This window comes from Synchiropus splendidus, chromosome 5, assembly GCF_027744825.2.
Source record: "Synchiropus splendidus isolate RoL2022-P1 chromosome 5, RoL_Sspl_1.0, whole genome shotgun sequence".
Lineage (NCBI taxonomy): Eukaryota > Metazoa > Chordata > Actinopteri > Syngnathiformes > Callionymidae > Synchiropus > Synchiropus splendidus.
In genome coordinates this window covers 6,455,579-6,473,326 of record NC_071338.1, presented here as the reverse complement: position 1 = coordinate 6,473,326, position 17,748 = coordinate 6,455,579, and the positions used below count along the sequence as shown (strand labels likewise).

Here is a 17,748-nt window from a genome sequence, read left to right as displayed (position 1 = left end):
TTTAAGGTGGGATACATTTAAAATAAAAAAAAACAACATTTCGTTCAGAGAAAAAAAATAATCAGAGCAAACAGATTTTTCAGTGCTGTTTGAATGAACACCTGAACTGTTGTAGTTCAGAACCAATCTTGTATAGAATGAAGGGGACAGGAGTACGGTTGCTTTGTTATTTGGAGGTTTTGTTGTATTAGCCGAGGAGATTCTTATGTGTGAGGTTGGCAGCAGTATACAACAGCGCAGAAAAACAATGCTAACTGTTCAAGGCATTAACTCAAATATCATTAAATATTTTGTGTTTGAGATAAAGTGCTTATTGATGGTTATTTTTTTAACAACAAATATCACAAAAAATCTGCTCTGTAATCTGTTATGAATTGGTGACTTTTTCTTGTTTTTGTTGATTAAACACTGAAATTTGACAGTTCATATGCTTTGGTTCACGTTTAGCAGCAGCAATCCAATTGCAGCAAATCGTGATCTACAAGACCTGCTAGGTAAATACCCACTCTGAATGATGAATTTTAGTTACTCAAGTCACTCATCACAAAGTCAAAGCACGATTTACAGGTAGGTGACACAAAAAGGAAGAGTTTAAGTTTACCGCTTTGAAACATCTCAGACAAAGTAGACGATGGTGGTAGTAATGACAGTACATTTTCTAATGACTTAGATTGGGGGAGGGAAGCATACGGTGTAACTGGGTTGCTGCAGGAAAAACACTCTGTAGGACAACAATTGTGGAGTGTTGCTTCACAAATAGCCTGTGAAGAAACAAATGTGGGCTCTCAGTTAAGAACTAAAAACCACAAGTCACCAGAAAATCCTAAAAAAAATACCCAAGAAGAGATGCACAAGACAAGGAATGCCACGACAAAGACAAGGATGGCGATGACCACAACAAACACAAACAGCAGGTGAAGGCACACCTACCCAGATTTCCACATCTACATGCTGTGTGGAAATGAGAGAGAGGAGGAAAATTTCAGTTGCTTGACAATTGTAAAGACAACATAAAAAAAACATTCATCTATCCTGTTGGGACAGTTAGATGATGAGGAAGGAAACAGCAAGTGGCTTTGACCCTAGAACACCGCCATCATAGTTGGCAACTAAACTATCATGCGCTTTACCTGAAGAAATATACCTGACATATAGCTAGGCTGACATGTCAAAGTCACGAAATCTCTGTCCGGGCAACTGGAAGGAATGACAGGAAGTAATATAAGTGGCAGGCATGAATGACAGTCTGAAGATGTCAGTGCGGAGGATCCATGCAACATGAAAATGATGAAAATCATGTCCAAATTTCCATGTCAGATGAAAATCACCAGACTTTAGTGTTCTAGGGCTGTGATTCTTAACCACAGGGCTGGGTCCCGGGCCGCGAGACACTTAGTTTTAGTACACTTGCCACATATAGTGGCAGTGGTGTGTCATTGAATTGACTTGATGGCTGCAAAGTTCAAAGTTCTTGAAAAGAAAAAAAAGGATAAAGAAAGTGATGCCGCCCCCCCAACAGTAAAAACTGTTCTTGAAAGCACCTGTTCAAGCAGTTTTGAAAATGAGTTACAACAGTTTATGAGAATACTTTTATTTACACTTCATTTATATATTCTTTGGAGTTTATTTATATATACTATTTTTATTTTATGAAAATAAGACATGGCTTTATTATATTTATTTTATTCAGAATTTTATTCAGTGTTTCCAATTTTCTCAACAGCGTATTTTTTTCTTTTTTCTTTAGTAAATTTGATGAATATGACCTATACGGTTTTGCTGCTGGTTGGACTTTTCAATGACAAATGACAAATCTTTGCGATGATCATGGTTTCATGTCGTTTCGTTTGTTTACGTGTAAGTAGATTAATATGGTTATTAATCACAAATGAAATCAAGAGTAATGAATCAGGTCTATTACGTTAATGGGTCCCAGACCCATTTGTTTGGAGAAAGTTGGAACCCATGATCAAAAAGGTTAAGAACCCCTGTTCTAGGGTTAAAACCACTTTGAAATATCCTTCAGAAACCAGACAGTCGATGAAACTGGTGGCATTAGCATTGTTTCAAACTCAAGCAGCATCAGTGCCAACGCATCCTGTTTTTTGATCAAAAGAAAACAAAGAAAAACATGCAAGTACAATTTATACACAAATGAGGAAAAATTGATTAGGCTACCCTCAAATGGAACGTCAAAAAAGTTCAACAAAAAAAAAACAAATCAACCAGGCAATTAAAACTGCAGAGCACTTGCTACTGATGGAAATACAAGACACTTGTGAACACCTGCTTAACACTGGGCAAATGATCCCTATTTTAGCACCAAAACCGCTGTGACTTTGGGTGTTCCGTGTGGTCTAGTACAAGAGACGACCGTAGTGAAGGTGTCATAACAGCAGCGATCCTTGATTCCATGGAAGATTAGTGTCCAGACATGCTTGACTTTGCTTATACTCATTCATCAAGCAACATTATTCACAAATATCAGTATGCTGCCGTTGTAATCTGTTGCACAAATTATTTTATGGTTCGGAATGGTTCAGATTGGAGTTCACCTTGTCCACCATGTTACACACTCTGGTTTGCATTTGGTAGCAAATTTCAGATGATGGAAACTGAAATCAACAACAGGCATATTGCAGTCTAACGCTGTTCCATCTACTAGAACAGTAAAAGTCAACAGTATAGTACGGTAAAAGCCTTGCATGAATGATATCAAGTGGAATCTAAAAATGTGAGCTCACACGCAATCGTAATATGAAAAATGTGCATCATCCTAACAGTTCTGTCCCACTTGTGTTTCACAGATTATTATTTGGGATTATTTTTAGATCAATGGAAATGCACAAATAGACAGCCATTCCCAGTTAAGTCTTCTCACTGTCAGATATTTCTGTATTTGTGCTAGGCCTCCTACTTGTGCTTTAAAGCACAGATGTTTCACAGTTGTCAGCTGTCAGACAGTAGGACTATTAATGTCATATTGAAAAGCAACAATTAAAATCAACACATCAGGTCGATCAGCACAGAAATGCATCAGTCTGTTCACTTGTAAATAAATAATCCAACATTTCTGAGGAAATAATCCGAGGCAGTATTTTAACATTGAAAGTTCTGGATGGGAAAATAGTTATAAATCAATATGACACAAATAATCTTTTCTGATGCTGTGTTAACAGTGTAAGATGACATTATTTGATTTCATTGAATGTGTGTACGTGCAACATTGCTGGATGAATCTAAAATTCAAATATTTGCCATTGATAAAATATATCAGCTCATATTCTGAGACTTGTCACATGTCTACACAGCTTTAAGTGTAACCAGATAAAGAATAATAAAATGTGTTGGAGCATCAACACACATTTCCATTATGTAAATAGCCTTAACTGGATAATGAGACTGAGTTTGAATGGTTTGTCTTTACAAGAGACATGTACTCCAGTGAGGACTACCGTCCCTGCAATACAGGTGTTAGAGGAGCAGCAACCGAACAGCCCCCTAAGTGTATGTTGCATTAGTTAGTTCCTTCAATGGTACTCACCCCCTCAGCCCTCTCTTCAGTATTGGCCAGCATTTCCTGAAGAGCTCGCACCGACAGTGATTGCTCCAACACAAAAGTGCAGATAGACAGATCTGGAGGCACATTCTGGAAGTACACAACCATGACTGAGAGTTCCGACATCATTTCATTTTCATTTCAACTCATATAATTAGATCAACTTAAATATAAAATCTTGAAGAGTGTGGTGACCACCAACACCAACACATTAGTCTTCTATAGTTGGGACATTCAGTAATATGACCAAGTACTGTAGCTGCAGCAAAATGAGAGTTTTAATGCATGAGGGCTGAATCACAGCAGCTCTGCGTTGACAGCAGTTATTCTAAATATAAATTGTAGTCACATTTCACACCTGTAAAGTTGGAGAAATTGTGAGTGGCTGAAATTGAGGTTAGCTTATTTCATCTTACTTCCCAATCCACCACTATGGTGAAATGGTTAGATTGTTTTTCTTACCACTCATCTGAAAACATTATCAGGCTTAGGTTATGTCCACAAGGAGAGAAAGGGATAGTCTATTCCATGTGGCTGCATGAAACCAAGTGCATACAGTTTCATTGCAAAATGATTTCCATCCACCTGCCCGAGGGCAGATAAGAAAAGTACTTAACTAACGTGAGACGTTTCATTTCTGGTGTGCCCTTAGATTAAATATGAAGAACTATTGTGAGACAGCACTTTAACTTGTGTGCCCCCAGAGCAAATCAACTGACATCACCTTGTGCAAGCGATGGAAATGAAATGTAGCACCACGGTGGTATTATCTGTCTCAAAGTGCAAGCTGATGCTCAGAGGAACACAAGATTTATCGTCCGGCTTACTAGTTTCATCTTGGAAATTGAAAATTGACTGGTAAACATAACCACAGGAGGCATGAAGAATTTTCATTATTTATGTTTCAAGACATATGAAGTTGATATGTTTTTTAATACCTTAGAATTTGAGATGGATTCTAGGAAACAAAGCCGGTTTCCGAAGCCTTCAGCGGCAAGGCAGAGCTTCTGTTGCTCCTTGCGGATGGTAGCCGAGCACTGTAGGACCACCTCATCATCCTGAGCACAGAGGTAGAGAACAATGTTGTAAAAACATTTACCAGAGAATGTTTCCTATGACTCAAATGTTAAAACAAACTAGAGATGCTCCGATCAGGGTTTTTGCTGCCGATCACTGACACCGATCAGCCAGAGTGCCGATAACCGATCAAAATGATGAAACCTTCTGTGTCCATGATATGAAAACATGAACCCTTAAATCATTTTAATTCAGACACGTTTTAATATACCTCTTCAAGGAGGCAAAAAATTGAAAAAAAAAAACCTTGCAGAATGCAGCAGCTATTCTGTCAAAAGGACATCGACATACTAGCCAATGAATCGAGACTCAGAGACAGAGAGAACTGCATTTATGAATGTTTACACGTTTTCAAAAGTTTCAGATTCAGGTGTCTGACAACCGCTGCACCCGAAAACTGCTTAGTGAGTGCATCAGAGCGCCGGCTGTCACAAGTGATAGTTGTGAAAGCATTCACCAATCACTCTGAAATCGGCCTATAATGATCGGTGACCAATCGAGCGGAGCATCTCTAGAATACACAATGCAATAGCGTTAATTGTATTAATATAGTGTAAATTGTGTTAATTTAACTGACACAAAATGATATAGTATACATCAACTGAAGTAGAAAGCAGGAGATGCAGTCAACTGTAACGCGTGAGAAAACTCGATAAGAACCTAATTCAATAACCAGTGTTTGATATCACATGAATAATTTTCAATCTTTTCCCATCAGCCAGGTCACACTGAGGAAGCTTGAGAAATTCCCCTGCAGAGTACAGTAGTAAGGTGAGTATTAAGCAGCAAGCAGAGCAATGAGACACGTCATTGGTCAATACGTCTGCACGCACACCATTAGTTCAAACAAGTTCCTGCAGTCATAACATCATCCCAGCGGTTATTGACGTTACATTCACAGTCAGCAAGAACATTTGCCCCTAGACTCATCCCATAACTGAGTGGGGGTTAAAAAAAAAAAAAAAGAAGAATTGATTTGAATTCATTTTCCTGGATATGGCCATGAATCGATCCAATAAAGTTTTTAGTACAGTGTACAGCATGGCTTGTAGCTCGAACTAGAATGCAAAGATTTGTGTTTCTAATAGTGTTGTCAAGTTAGAGCAGTGGTTCTTAACCTGGGTTCGATCGAACCCTAGGGGTTCGGTGAGTCGGTCTCAGGGGTTTGGTGGAGCCTCCGCTGCAGAGGTCCACCCCTCAGTAAAAGTATCCAGTTATTGCTAAGAAAGCCCTGGATTTTTTTGTACCATTTGTTACAACATATTTTTGTGAGCAATCGTTTTCGAGGATGCTGGACATAAAAACTAAGAAAAGGAACAGACTTTGCTGTGAAAATGACATGAGACTGGCACTTTCCAAGGTGAAGCCACGCATATCTGAACCGGTGTCTCAAAGGCAACAGCAGAAGTCACACCGAGGTAAGTTGTTTTGAGTTCATGCACTGTGTTGGTTTAGTTATTTGAACAAGGTGATATTAATTCACAATTCATTTCGTGCACCAGTAAAAAAAATCATATTTTATTTTTTACTAAAGAAGGGTTCGGTGAATGAGCATATGAAACTGGTGGGGTTCGGTGCCTGTAACAAGGTTAAGAACCACTGAGTTAGAGAGATAATACATTTATGCTGTTGGTTCTCTGAGAATCTAAACCATATTTAAGCAAAATTGGCATAAACTGACTGAAATATCCCAAGCCCAATTGAAATCAAACTGAACCGCGGAATGAATACAGCCCTTGTGAATTGAATCGATTTCGAAAATCTGAATCAATATCCAAGTCTACAGATCACCCTATATCATTCATGGTCAACATGCTCAGCAGTCTTGGAAGTTGATACTGAGAAAAAAATAAAATAGAATGAAAATTCAAAGCAATCTGTCAAGGTCTCTTCTCTGACTGCCATAATTAACCGAAACATTTACTAACCCACGTACATAACATCTGGAACTTAAAGCAGACTTAGGTGGTCAACTGGGAATTCGGAACCCTCTCAGTTCCACCCAGTCATTTGTGACTATTAAAAAAAACATCTCAGTTACATGAAATGACTGGAGACCTGTTGAATTTCATGTTGGTGGTATTGAATGCAGTCCATACTCACATCAGCTGCTCGCAGTCTAGTGTTTGTTATTTGCAACAAAGGGACTTGATCGGTGCCCCTGGATCATTTTTTATTATCACAACGCGTGGGCTGAGGGAATACCATGCAGGACACGCTCTTCCTTGTATGGCCGAGCAGAATCTGTCATCTCAGAGACCTCCGTATAATTCGACACATACAATTCCTACTGCTCGCAATAACGTTGCACAATTCAGTACAAAGCCTGTTATCAATTATAGATGCCATTTCATGTTCAACCTTGTGATTACAGTGATTTCGAGACATACAAAGACAAGTATGCAAGCGAGGCAGCCTGATGTTTGTCAGCAGTGGTTTCAAGCCTGCCTTATATGGAGAGAGGGAGACATGATGAGACAACACGTTCTGTCTTTGGCACAAAATGTGAAGGGTTATATACATTGGAGGTATTTTGTTTATCATGACCTCGAATACACTACAGCAGACGTTCAAGGGTAACCATATCTTTTATACATTTTTTGTTTGTTTTGCTTTAATATGTGTTCTTTAAAAGCTGCATGCACATTATAATATGGTGACATAAAATTGTGTGGAACATAAATACACAATTGTGGAGTAGCAGCTGCACGGAGGCACATTAGAGTGCTTAGTCAGAACTCAAAGGACAGCACTCAGGAGCTGCACAAAGGCGCAGAAGCCGAGTTGAAAACACACTATCTTACACAAGCTGTTATTCAACTCAAGCAGGATGTGGAAATATTGAATATAGCACAAAAAATTAGACGGGGCAAAGAGGGAGGCGCATGGATACACAACTACATACAGTTACAGGCAGGTTGTGAGATAGTCAGGAATAAGAAGGTTGAGATATACAGTAAATTCACAGTGAAAATGTCTCTGTAATCCAAAATACACGAGGGTGCTCAAACAAAAAATACATAATCCTTCTTAAATGATATCACGGACAGAGAGATTGATAGAGACGAAGCGGACAAAAATCCTCAAACTAAATGAGGTATTACATAACAAAATGAGTCAGCACTCAGAAAATGGACAGCATCCAAAACGTGTGTGTAATCATCAATAATAATCAATAATAATTCATGGTTAGATCGCGTATACAGCAGCCGAATGAAATGAAAAAACATGTTATATTATTAATTAGAGAGGAACCTATCTTAAACCTATCGCTAAATGGTTAAAGAAAGCTGAGACAATTTGCCATAGCGTGTTCCTGAATTCTGACATCATCCATCTTGTGTGCACAGGGTAGTTCTGCATCTCAAGAGACTTTCTTATCTTGGGAGCATAGTGTCAAAAGGCAGGGGTGGGCAAACCAGTCCTCAAAGCACAGGGTCAGAGCAGGTTTTCCAACCAGCGAAGCATACACAGTTTAACCAATGAGAATGAAACAAAAACCTGCACCCAGAGTGGCCCTTTCTGGGACAGTATGGACACCACTGGTCTGGGCTATAAATACTGTATGTATTGCATGGTGTCACCATGTGATGAATGGTACAGTCTTCTCCCGCAGTGCCTACAGCCTCTATATGGGACGTTCTTGATTTATTTTGAAAGAGTAAAACAGAGTTGGTTAAAAATTGGGATTAATGGCATCGTATATCCAGTATGTTTAGATATGAACAAGGCTACAGTAAGTCATGCACTGCTCCACTGACAGGGCATGTTACACAGACAGCTGTACAGTAAATGTTGAGTACAGCCAGAGTGAGAACACTAAAGTGGAGGAGGAGATGAGTGGGTGATGAGGATGACAATGACGACAAGCACAGTGGCGACAAGAGACAAGAGATATGACCTGATGGCACTGGAAAACACACAAAAATTAGTTGAGGATGTAACTTGGCTTTCACATCAACAAAGTTGATTTGAGTTATTTATACTGAAATCTAATGCGAGAGACTTGAGAGCCTGGTGTAATGTGCCTGCCCGTGTCTCTGTACTCACAGGTTGATTCAAGTCCGCGGAGACAAGGATGAATCCGCACAAGGAGAGGAGAGACAAATGACGCATTGTTGTGTAAATGGAAAATCAACTTGTTTTTAGCTAATTTAATAAAAGAAAAGAGCTATTCTTCAGGAAAAGTAACTTTCTACCACGTCGGACGTAATGTAGCACAATGTTTTAAATTAAAATGATGTGGTCCTAATCGTGCTATTCCTCGTAATGGCGGTGGTGGCCAAATATATTCAGCCAAACAGCCAGATAAGGGCAACAATCACTGGCAAAGAGTCACCAAAGCCAAATAGTGGAATGTGACGAGGAGGATGGGTTGACAACTATGGAGGAGCAACACAAGTGTTGGAGAGACAGTGATTTTCATTTGTATTTAATGTTCCAGTCCTACTGTCAGTGTCGGAGCGTGTCAGAGTGTGACAGTCCTGTCGTGTTTAGTGTTAAGCGGTGCCGGGTCTGGACTGTCATCATGGAAACACATCAGTGCTAAGTGTGAAGGTTCTTTTTAAGTGGTGGAGTGCGAAAATAGATTTGTAGCTGGGTGTTCAAGCAAACTATCTAGAGCCTTCTATTTACATTATCAGCCTATTATATAATGAAATTGTGTTATCTAACATTATTATTTGAAAAGCAAAGTCTAAAGCATGAAAAAATATCCAAAATATTCAATCATCTAAACATCAACTTTCTTTGACAAATGTATGTAAATATGCTCTCAACAATGCAACATTTAAAAAAAAAATCAGGTAATCACATCAAGTAAAAATGACATTGCATATTTGGTATTAGTCATTATTCGGCCAGGCATTTAAAATTTTATTCGGCTTCAGCCTCAAATTTTCAATTTGGTGCATTCCTAAAAGTGAACATTTCTTGAATTTTACTTTTCACGCCACTGATAGTCAATGAGCTTCATAGAATGTTACTGAGTAGATCCATAGATACATCCATCAGTGTGTACACACGCATGGAAAAGTGCCAGATCAGCCAGTTGGCGAGGCCTCTCTGTGTCATCCTCTTTAGGTGCTTGGAAAATAGAGGCATTATAGTATTCATTTCCTTACAAAAGGACTTCATCAAGGAGTTGATTTGCTTAAATTGCAGTAGCTCAGCCAACATGCATAATTACATCCACATCACACTGCAGAAATTTTATGCTTGAATCAAGCAAGGATTCCTTCTGAACATGGACAAGGATGGACAGTTGAAAAAGCAACCTTAGAATTCAGAATTGTTCAGCATCTTCGCTGTTCAGAATGACCAACAGAAAAAGAGCTGCCTGGCTGATTAAAAATTGAGAGGGAAAGGGAAACATTCACAAGGGAATTCCTGGAACATCACCAAAATACTGAAGCAACACTTGCTGAAAAAGGCTGTGTATAGCCAGAGGAGAAGAGATTTTGCCAGTACAGCATGAGGCTAGGATTAACTGTGACACATTGAAACATGCAACGTTAAATCAGTGAGGTGCAGCCAGCTGTTATGTAAACCACAGTTTCATGTGGGAGTGAAGACATGAGCTTAAGATCTACTGAAATCTTCCTGCAATTCCAAGCAGTGGTGATCCCATACGTGTGACGTTTCAGTGGTGCTTCCTGTAGCTTTTAAAAATTCATTTGGAATGGTCAATACAATAACACTGGAATAAAAAAAGAGGATACGATGAAGCAATTTCCCGTTCAGAGTTTCACTTTGATCATACACAAATCCCTACTGCCAAAAGACAATTAAGGCACCCAGAGTTATATCATTCATTTACCTCTATAAAATACAGCAAAATTAACTCACGGTAGACTTAATGCACATATAAAATACATTTCTAAAATCCATGGCTGGCATTAATATCCCCAAACAATAACAGGGTTCTAGGCAGGCTTTTTGCTGGGATAATGAGACATGGTGTCACAGTTTAGTATTTGCTGAGGGGGGTTTGGTGGCATGCCCACCTGTTAAACTTTCCTGTCAATTTCATTTTTTTTTTTAAAAAATGGGTCAATCGTTCTAATCCATTTTGGACTGAAAACAACTCAAAGAAGGAGCTCAATTATTGCTGAAATACATATATCCAAACAGAGTCAATTCAATTGTTTACATGCCTGTATTCCAGCAGAGTCAGCAGAAAAGCCCAATGAAGCTGCTCCGAGTCAGAGACACATTAATAACATAGGCCACAAAAAACACTATTACCTCCAGAGATTGTCTGTGTATGCAGTGCATCAATTCTAAAAATTTAATTTATAAATGCATTTGCATTCATATTGTGCTAAGTTTCTGTTTAATATTGTTAAACATAATATGATCAATCTAGGCAAGAGGAAGTTCATCTCATCATAGTATTGATTTATTCAGCTAAGTGTTTCTTTCGAGGGTTCACACCATCTTCAGAGGGAACACAGCGTCTTTCAATGGCCAGGCATCGTCCTTCAGAGGCAGCTACATCCAACTGAATTATCCTGATTGATGTAAAGCATACTCTGATACGGTTAAACAACATTGACAAGAAAAAAAAAAGACCAAATGATGAGGTTTCATCAGATCTATATTGAGACAATCCCACAACTAATAATTTTAATAAAAACAATACTTGTTAACAGAAGTAGAAAAGCACTGTACTTTATTTCATGAGTGATATCCACTCCTTTTGCAGAACACCAATAAACTACAGATAAGTGAGCAGTATTGGGAACGAAAACGTCATTTTGGCGCTTGCCCTTCTATGTACAACCAGCCAACCACAAAACTCATTTCATAACTTGCCGATTATTGACAGCTGATGCCAGCTCAAGGATACTTCCAACAACCTTTCGTATTAGAACTTTTGATTTTTCTTTCTGAAAAACTCATTTTCACTAAAACCATTTCCATACTGTATCGTGTCAATATTGGGATATCTGGTATGAATATGATGCCGAATTTTGTCCGTATCGTTCAGGCATAAGGGCAATAACAGCTGAGGCGCTGTGTGTCAGTGTCCACTGTAGATACAAAGAAATCATCCTGTAAAAACATGGCTATCTGAATAGCTAATTCCTAAATCACTTTCATATATGGGACATCTAAGAAAAGTTTTGCTTCGTAAAGTTAGTCTCCAATGGGACTAGATATGAGGCAATGCAGCAGGCTTGACATAGTGTCTGTAAGTAGTCCCTCCATGAGGCAGCCATGCACAACATCCAGCCATCAGCAATGATGTATTAGACACTGCACTGGGTCTTTATTTAAACTGTTTACAGACACACAAACCTCAGGCAGTGGCCCAACAGTTTTGAGGTTACTGCGTCTTGTGTTTCTCCCCTAACAGGAACAATCACTAGCCAAAGGCAAAAGGTGCATATTCTGCTCTCGCACTTCTTCGGTGATCTCTTGGGAAAGTGGCAGACTGAAGTGCCAACAGAGGCAAAATTCATGCATTTGTCTCGGTGTGAAGTGTGGCAATGCAGTGATGGGGAGACACTTCAGGAAGTGTGACATAAATGTCCATCAAAGCAACACAAGGTGTTTTCAGTTGGTTGGTGTGCCAGACTGTGAACTCAGGTTTGTCTTGTAGTTTCACAATGGTATCACTAAATGACAGCAGAGCAGGAAAGCAATTACACTCACCATAGAGCCTCAGCTCACCATACCATTTTTTTGTCTTACAGCACATCCTTAGCTCCAGTCCATCTCCACTCTCCAATCTTCATCACACAACACACTACTAGAACATTCTGCTATGATCAATCAGATTACATAACAGTACTGCAGTGAGAGGCAGCTAGAAAGAGAGAAAGACTACACAGACGTGAGCGTTGCCATGAAATCTCACCAACCATTCCAAATTCAAACACACATGCACGAGTCACAAGTTCCATCTAAAACATGGTTTGAAAGTGTACAACCTAATTGTGGACTTAACACGGTGTCAGTGGGGAAGTGTGACCACAGCGTGGTTCACGGAAAGAACCCCAAATGTATTTTGGGCTCAAGTTGTGGTTACGCTTTTGTGTATTTCAGCATCATAGCCTCACAGGAGCTCATGCAGCGTTCTGCACGAGTATGATGAGTTCAAAAACCAATGATTATTTGGAAGTGGATAAATGCACTCAACCTTTGAATGTGGCGGATGAACAGAGTGCTCCTTGCGTCGATCAGCAGGCTGCTGAGACTCCAGAAGGAGCGCTCAAGTATCCAAGCCTTATGATCAAAGGAGTGATTTCTTCTCACAAAAATGACCAAAAACAATTCAGAAGTGAAATTACAGCTTGCTACATCAGAGCCACAGAAATGCTGCTCAGTGAGGGTTTTCAGCACAAGTGTAAATATTGTCACTTGTCTCAGCTCCTGGCTCAAGCTAGAAAGTCAGATAGAAGCCTCTGACACAGGATTAAGGATACATATAACTGTTGTATGCCCAGTTTATTTAAATAATGAAACATTTATCTAATGACTGAATGCTATGTATTTTAATTTGTCAGAATTTGGCCCCCCATGCTTACCTGGTCTGCCTTGATGTGTCATGGATGAGACACAAGCGCAGCAAAGCAAGTTTAATATTTGTGGCAAACATTTATTTTCAAACCCGAATCAAAGCAGAAAAAAAGACTTGTTGCTGTTAGTCACACTCTAAGCTAAGAGAGCTAGCGAAGAGAGATGTGCTCAGTATTGATGAGGTTGTAGACGTTGGATTAACAGGTGTGATTGATCAAGGGTTGTCTAGCGGTGTATCAGTGCAGTCAAATTGGATGTCGGTTATTAAATCCAACTCCGGTAACGTTTCTTCCACTACATCTCAGGGTCTCAATATGACGCAGGCTCCTAATCACTGAAACAATTTGGCGTCAAACTTTTATGAACAGAAGTTGTTCTTGCACCTAGTAATTGCACATGAACAGCATTGTGTAGTTATAAAGGGTAAAAAGACTGAGATACAAATATTTTGAGAATAAACTGCATTGAGATCAGGATAATCATACAATAATCAAAACTGAGGTAGAAGGATTCATTAATGGAGATTTTCATTTTTGCCGATAATCCCAGGCCTTCTGTCAGTCATCTCAGGGTCAACCTTCTCTCAGCCTTGCTAACATACAAAGTACATACAGCAATCAGGCTTAGCAAGTCATTCATGAGAATGCAACAGATCAACACAAGATAATGTTGTAGAAAGTTTAGTTAACATATGACCTTCCAACTTTTTGACTGAGGTGAGCCCTAAAACATGCACAATCGTTGAGTTTGTTGAAAAGTCGTAACAACAAAAAAGGAATGCATGCCCACACGACACACACCCAACGGACCCAGTTTTATTCTTATATTTAGTTTAGTGCATTTTTGCAACCAGAGACTACTCTATTTAGTTTTTTTGCAGTATTTGTTGAGAGACAGTAATTACAATGGCGAAAAACACTATTAAGAAATAAAATATAATAAACTTTAATTCCTTTTGAAAGGGCGTACTTGCATTATTTTTTATTTATATTTTTTAAAGTAATAGTTTATTGGACTCAAAATAATGACAATTTGTGAGACCTGTCAGCCAATGTGTTTATGTCACAGGCATGGTGTATAAATTGAATTTCTCTTTTTAATGCTTTATTCAGTAAGGAATATTTGAACACTCGAAAGGTCATCATCAAAGCTGTTCAATTCCCAGGACACTCACACATTGACACAAACACATGCTGAGTACTAGATCTGTGGCCGATGCAGTGAATCAGGCCCTTCACTTCATTCTGGAGCATCTGGAGTCCCCAGGAACCTACGCCAGAATCCTGCTTGTGGACAATTCTTCCAGCTCTGATTGAAGACAAGCTTCGCCAGCTCAACGTGCCGTTGGTGGGATCACCACTGACCATGGCAATAAATTTGATTCTGATTCTGATTCTGATTCTGAAGAATTTAGTCTTTCAATACCCTGTCATGAACTTAAATATGTTCAGGTTACCAGGAGTTGTTATTGAATAATGCTGATGGACGTGTACAGGGAGACAGGCTTCCTATTCTATTGTCCGTCCATCACAGGGAACAGCCACAAAAGCCATAGTTTACAACACGAGGCTGACAGGTATATTGCGTGACATAAATTATGAATCCACCAATCTCTGCGCCCTCTTTTAATTATTCATGAGCGGCCAACGGTGTTTAATTGAGTCTGACCAGCCGAGTAGAGAAGCAGCCAAGCATCAAACTCTCTTCATTGACTTAGCACCCCAATTGATCTTGCGATTCTGAGGCATCGATCAGAAAATGATCTAGATCAGGCCTAGCCAACCCACGGCTCCCGAGCCGCATGCGGCTGTTCACCAAATGGGTCGTCAAACTGGACTGACTGCACTTGTGGTGAAGTTGCTATTGAGATGATCATTTATACAGGAAATAAGACAAAAAAGTAAGAGCTATGGCAAAATGTCAAAATATTGTTCAAAGACTGTGGCCTTGCGTTTAACATAAACAATAAACCTTGCCGCACATGGTCCAAACCGGGGACGGGGGGTTTGGAGCACGTTCACTGCTGGTGTGAGTCACGGTCCTAAGACTTGGACCGTCATCAGATCCACGATCAACATGATTTAGATTACTTACTTCCACGTTTCATTTTGGCAAGTGTTTCCCTTGTTATTCATTGTTGATGGTGGTGAAGTCTGTTCAACTCAGGGGAATGAAGATGAGATGCTCCAGTCTGCAGCGTCGCTCACACGCACAGACCGGGGCGCTTGATATTTCAAAGAGGATGACAGTAAAATGTATGAATTTTAAAAATACATGCACAAGAGACGTACGCCGGACACAAACCAGCAACCTTGTGACACACAGGGACGCGCTTTAACCGCTATACTGCAGCAAAGTCACTGGCCACCAGCTGTGTGAGGTGAGCCTTACAGCCTTACATATTAGTAGGATGCGGCTCTGTTCAGCAACACAGTAAAACAATGTGGCTCTTAGCCACTGAGTGGTTGGCCACCCCTGATCTAGATGAAGTTGAGAAACATCACATTGATGCATCTGATCTGTGTGTGCTGTAAATATTATTTGCCTCACAATTAATTGTGATTATAACTTACACTCTGACACAGAGTAATCCTTTACATTTCTACAGTATATAGGGTTACTTGCACGGTTTTAGCTTCTAGGCATTCTGTGGACACCCTAACCTGCAAAACGTGAAAAAACGGACGCCCTCCTCCATTCAAAGCAGGACGCCCTAAATGTCCGATTATTAGTGCCTGTACAATGCCCTACTCATGGTGTCATCACACTGGATTCCATGAAAAGGGTGTTTCCGCCCGGTAAATTTGCCAAATATGATCGAAATTCGCAGATTCTCAACCCTTTGCAACCATAGCTTTGCCATTGCGGCAAGCATATTTGTTTGCCGACATGATCTCACAGTTATCCACGTCGCAAATCGCGACACTCACACATACAGCTTGGAAGTGCGCTGTCATTGATGGGATGTCTGCCGCTGACAACAGGAGGAAACTGCACATAACCTCCAAACTTTGAACAATTATTTACAAACCCAACTCATAGATTTTTAATCAGAGGAGTATTTCGGCGTGCACTTTGGCAGAGCAGATAAAAAACACATCCAGAATGACTAGAAAAATATACGGGAAGTACCAACAAGAGGGAGAATCTTTATCTATAGTTCCCATTCCTATTCTCATTTCAAAATTCACTCACACTTAGGGCTGCACAATTCTATGACATTTGCAGGGCACCAGATTGCGGCCATCTTTGTAAATTTCAAACCCACTTTCACATGTCAGATCTGTGTGACCATACAGTTTGCTTAGGTTTAACATCAATCAGAGCAGTGCGGTGACTTTTGCATCCTACACTGATGAAAGAGGCGGCCTTCTAAATTCAAGGCAGTTCAATGGCATAAAACATTTTCCTCCCAGTACAGTGCTCCAGAACTTCATGTTTGCATTCTGCAATGCAGATTAATTCCTAAAATCATTCACTATCATTTTGGCCATATCATGCAGCCCTTCTCAGACTACACTACATTCAAATTGTTACTTTTTCAAAGAGCCTGGGACTGATCTTGTCACTCAACACATTTGCACTCCAGTACCATTTTAGGACAATGCACTTGGTATGAAGGTTCCTTCGCACTGAATGACATCCTGAAGGAGAAATGACTTCTTCATATTATGTTGACCATAAACATCTAACAAACTGCTTCAAACAGAAAAAAATATAGAATGGAATTTATGGGGGTTTTTTTTCCTCACAGAAAAAGACAGCCTTTTACCTGACACACTGTCACTTTTCAAAACAGGAAGGGAAGTCATTAAACATTTATAATGAGAAAAACCCCCATCAGCATGTGTGTGCATGTGTGCGTTTTCAGTGGTTGGGTTTTGATGAAAAAAAACCAAACCATGTTTCACCAAATGTATGTATGTATATATATATATATATATATATATATATATATATATATATATATATATATATATACAAGCAGTACACTGGCTACTTTACACAGCAGTAAAGTGCATTATTTCAGTGCTGTCCAAAGACAGGATGATTAAATATTTACGAAAATGTGAGGGGTGTACCCACATCTGCAAGACATTGTATGAAACTGGGCTGTGAGAGGAAACTGAAGAAGCTAAGCAATGAGCCAGGTCAAGTCAAGCGAGAGTGTAAAACTATGAGATTTTCTTTCTGTACTTTAATTTACAACTGTACTTACCGAAGAATGTTATCATGCAGTCTTCATTTATATAATAGCTCCTGCACTGTCAGCAGTGTGGCAATAGAATTTGCCTTAGGTCGGTCAGCGTGTCCTTACATGGGGAACATAGCTGCCCTGATGAATTTAGGACAGTGCAGCACTGGCAGAATGGGTACAAAAAGTTTTCTACACTAACAAGCTCCATATTACAAACGCAACTTTACAAGTAACCAGGAGGTCGCCTCTGCTGGTAAGACACCATAAAAGAAGAATTATGCAGCTGACATCATCGTGTTTTTGTCAATGAGTTGCAAGACTCTGCTGACTCATGATTATACATACATACATTTGGAGTCAGGTATGAGACCTTCACCAGTCGTCCAAA

The 17,748-nt window shown here is 39.6% G+C and overlaps 1 protein-coding gene across 8 annotated transcripts in view; it reads right to left on the bottom strand.

Moving 5' to 3' along the window:
• The window catches only part of ryr2a (ryanodine receptor 2a (cardiac)), a 76,646-nt gene that overhangs the window by 55,288 nt on the left and 3,610 nt on the right, over positions 1-17,748 (bottom strand). For 4 of the 8 annotated variants that reach the window (XM_053865812.1, XM_053865813.1, XM_053865814.1 and 1 more), the window contains exons 2-4: positions 4,498-4,617; positions 3,545-3,649; positions 931-951 (exon numbers count right to left, since the gene is read on the bottom strand). In XM_053865812.1, coding sequence (XP_053721787.1) covers positions 931-951; positions 3,545-3,649; positions 4,498-4,617 — 246 coding nt within the window. The remainder of the gene's footprint in view (positions 1-930; positions 952-3,544; positions 3,650-4,497; positions 4,618-17,748) is intronic. The other 4 variants (XM_053865820.1, XM_053865819.1, XM_053865818.1 and 1 more) reach the window with 1 other exon arrangement.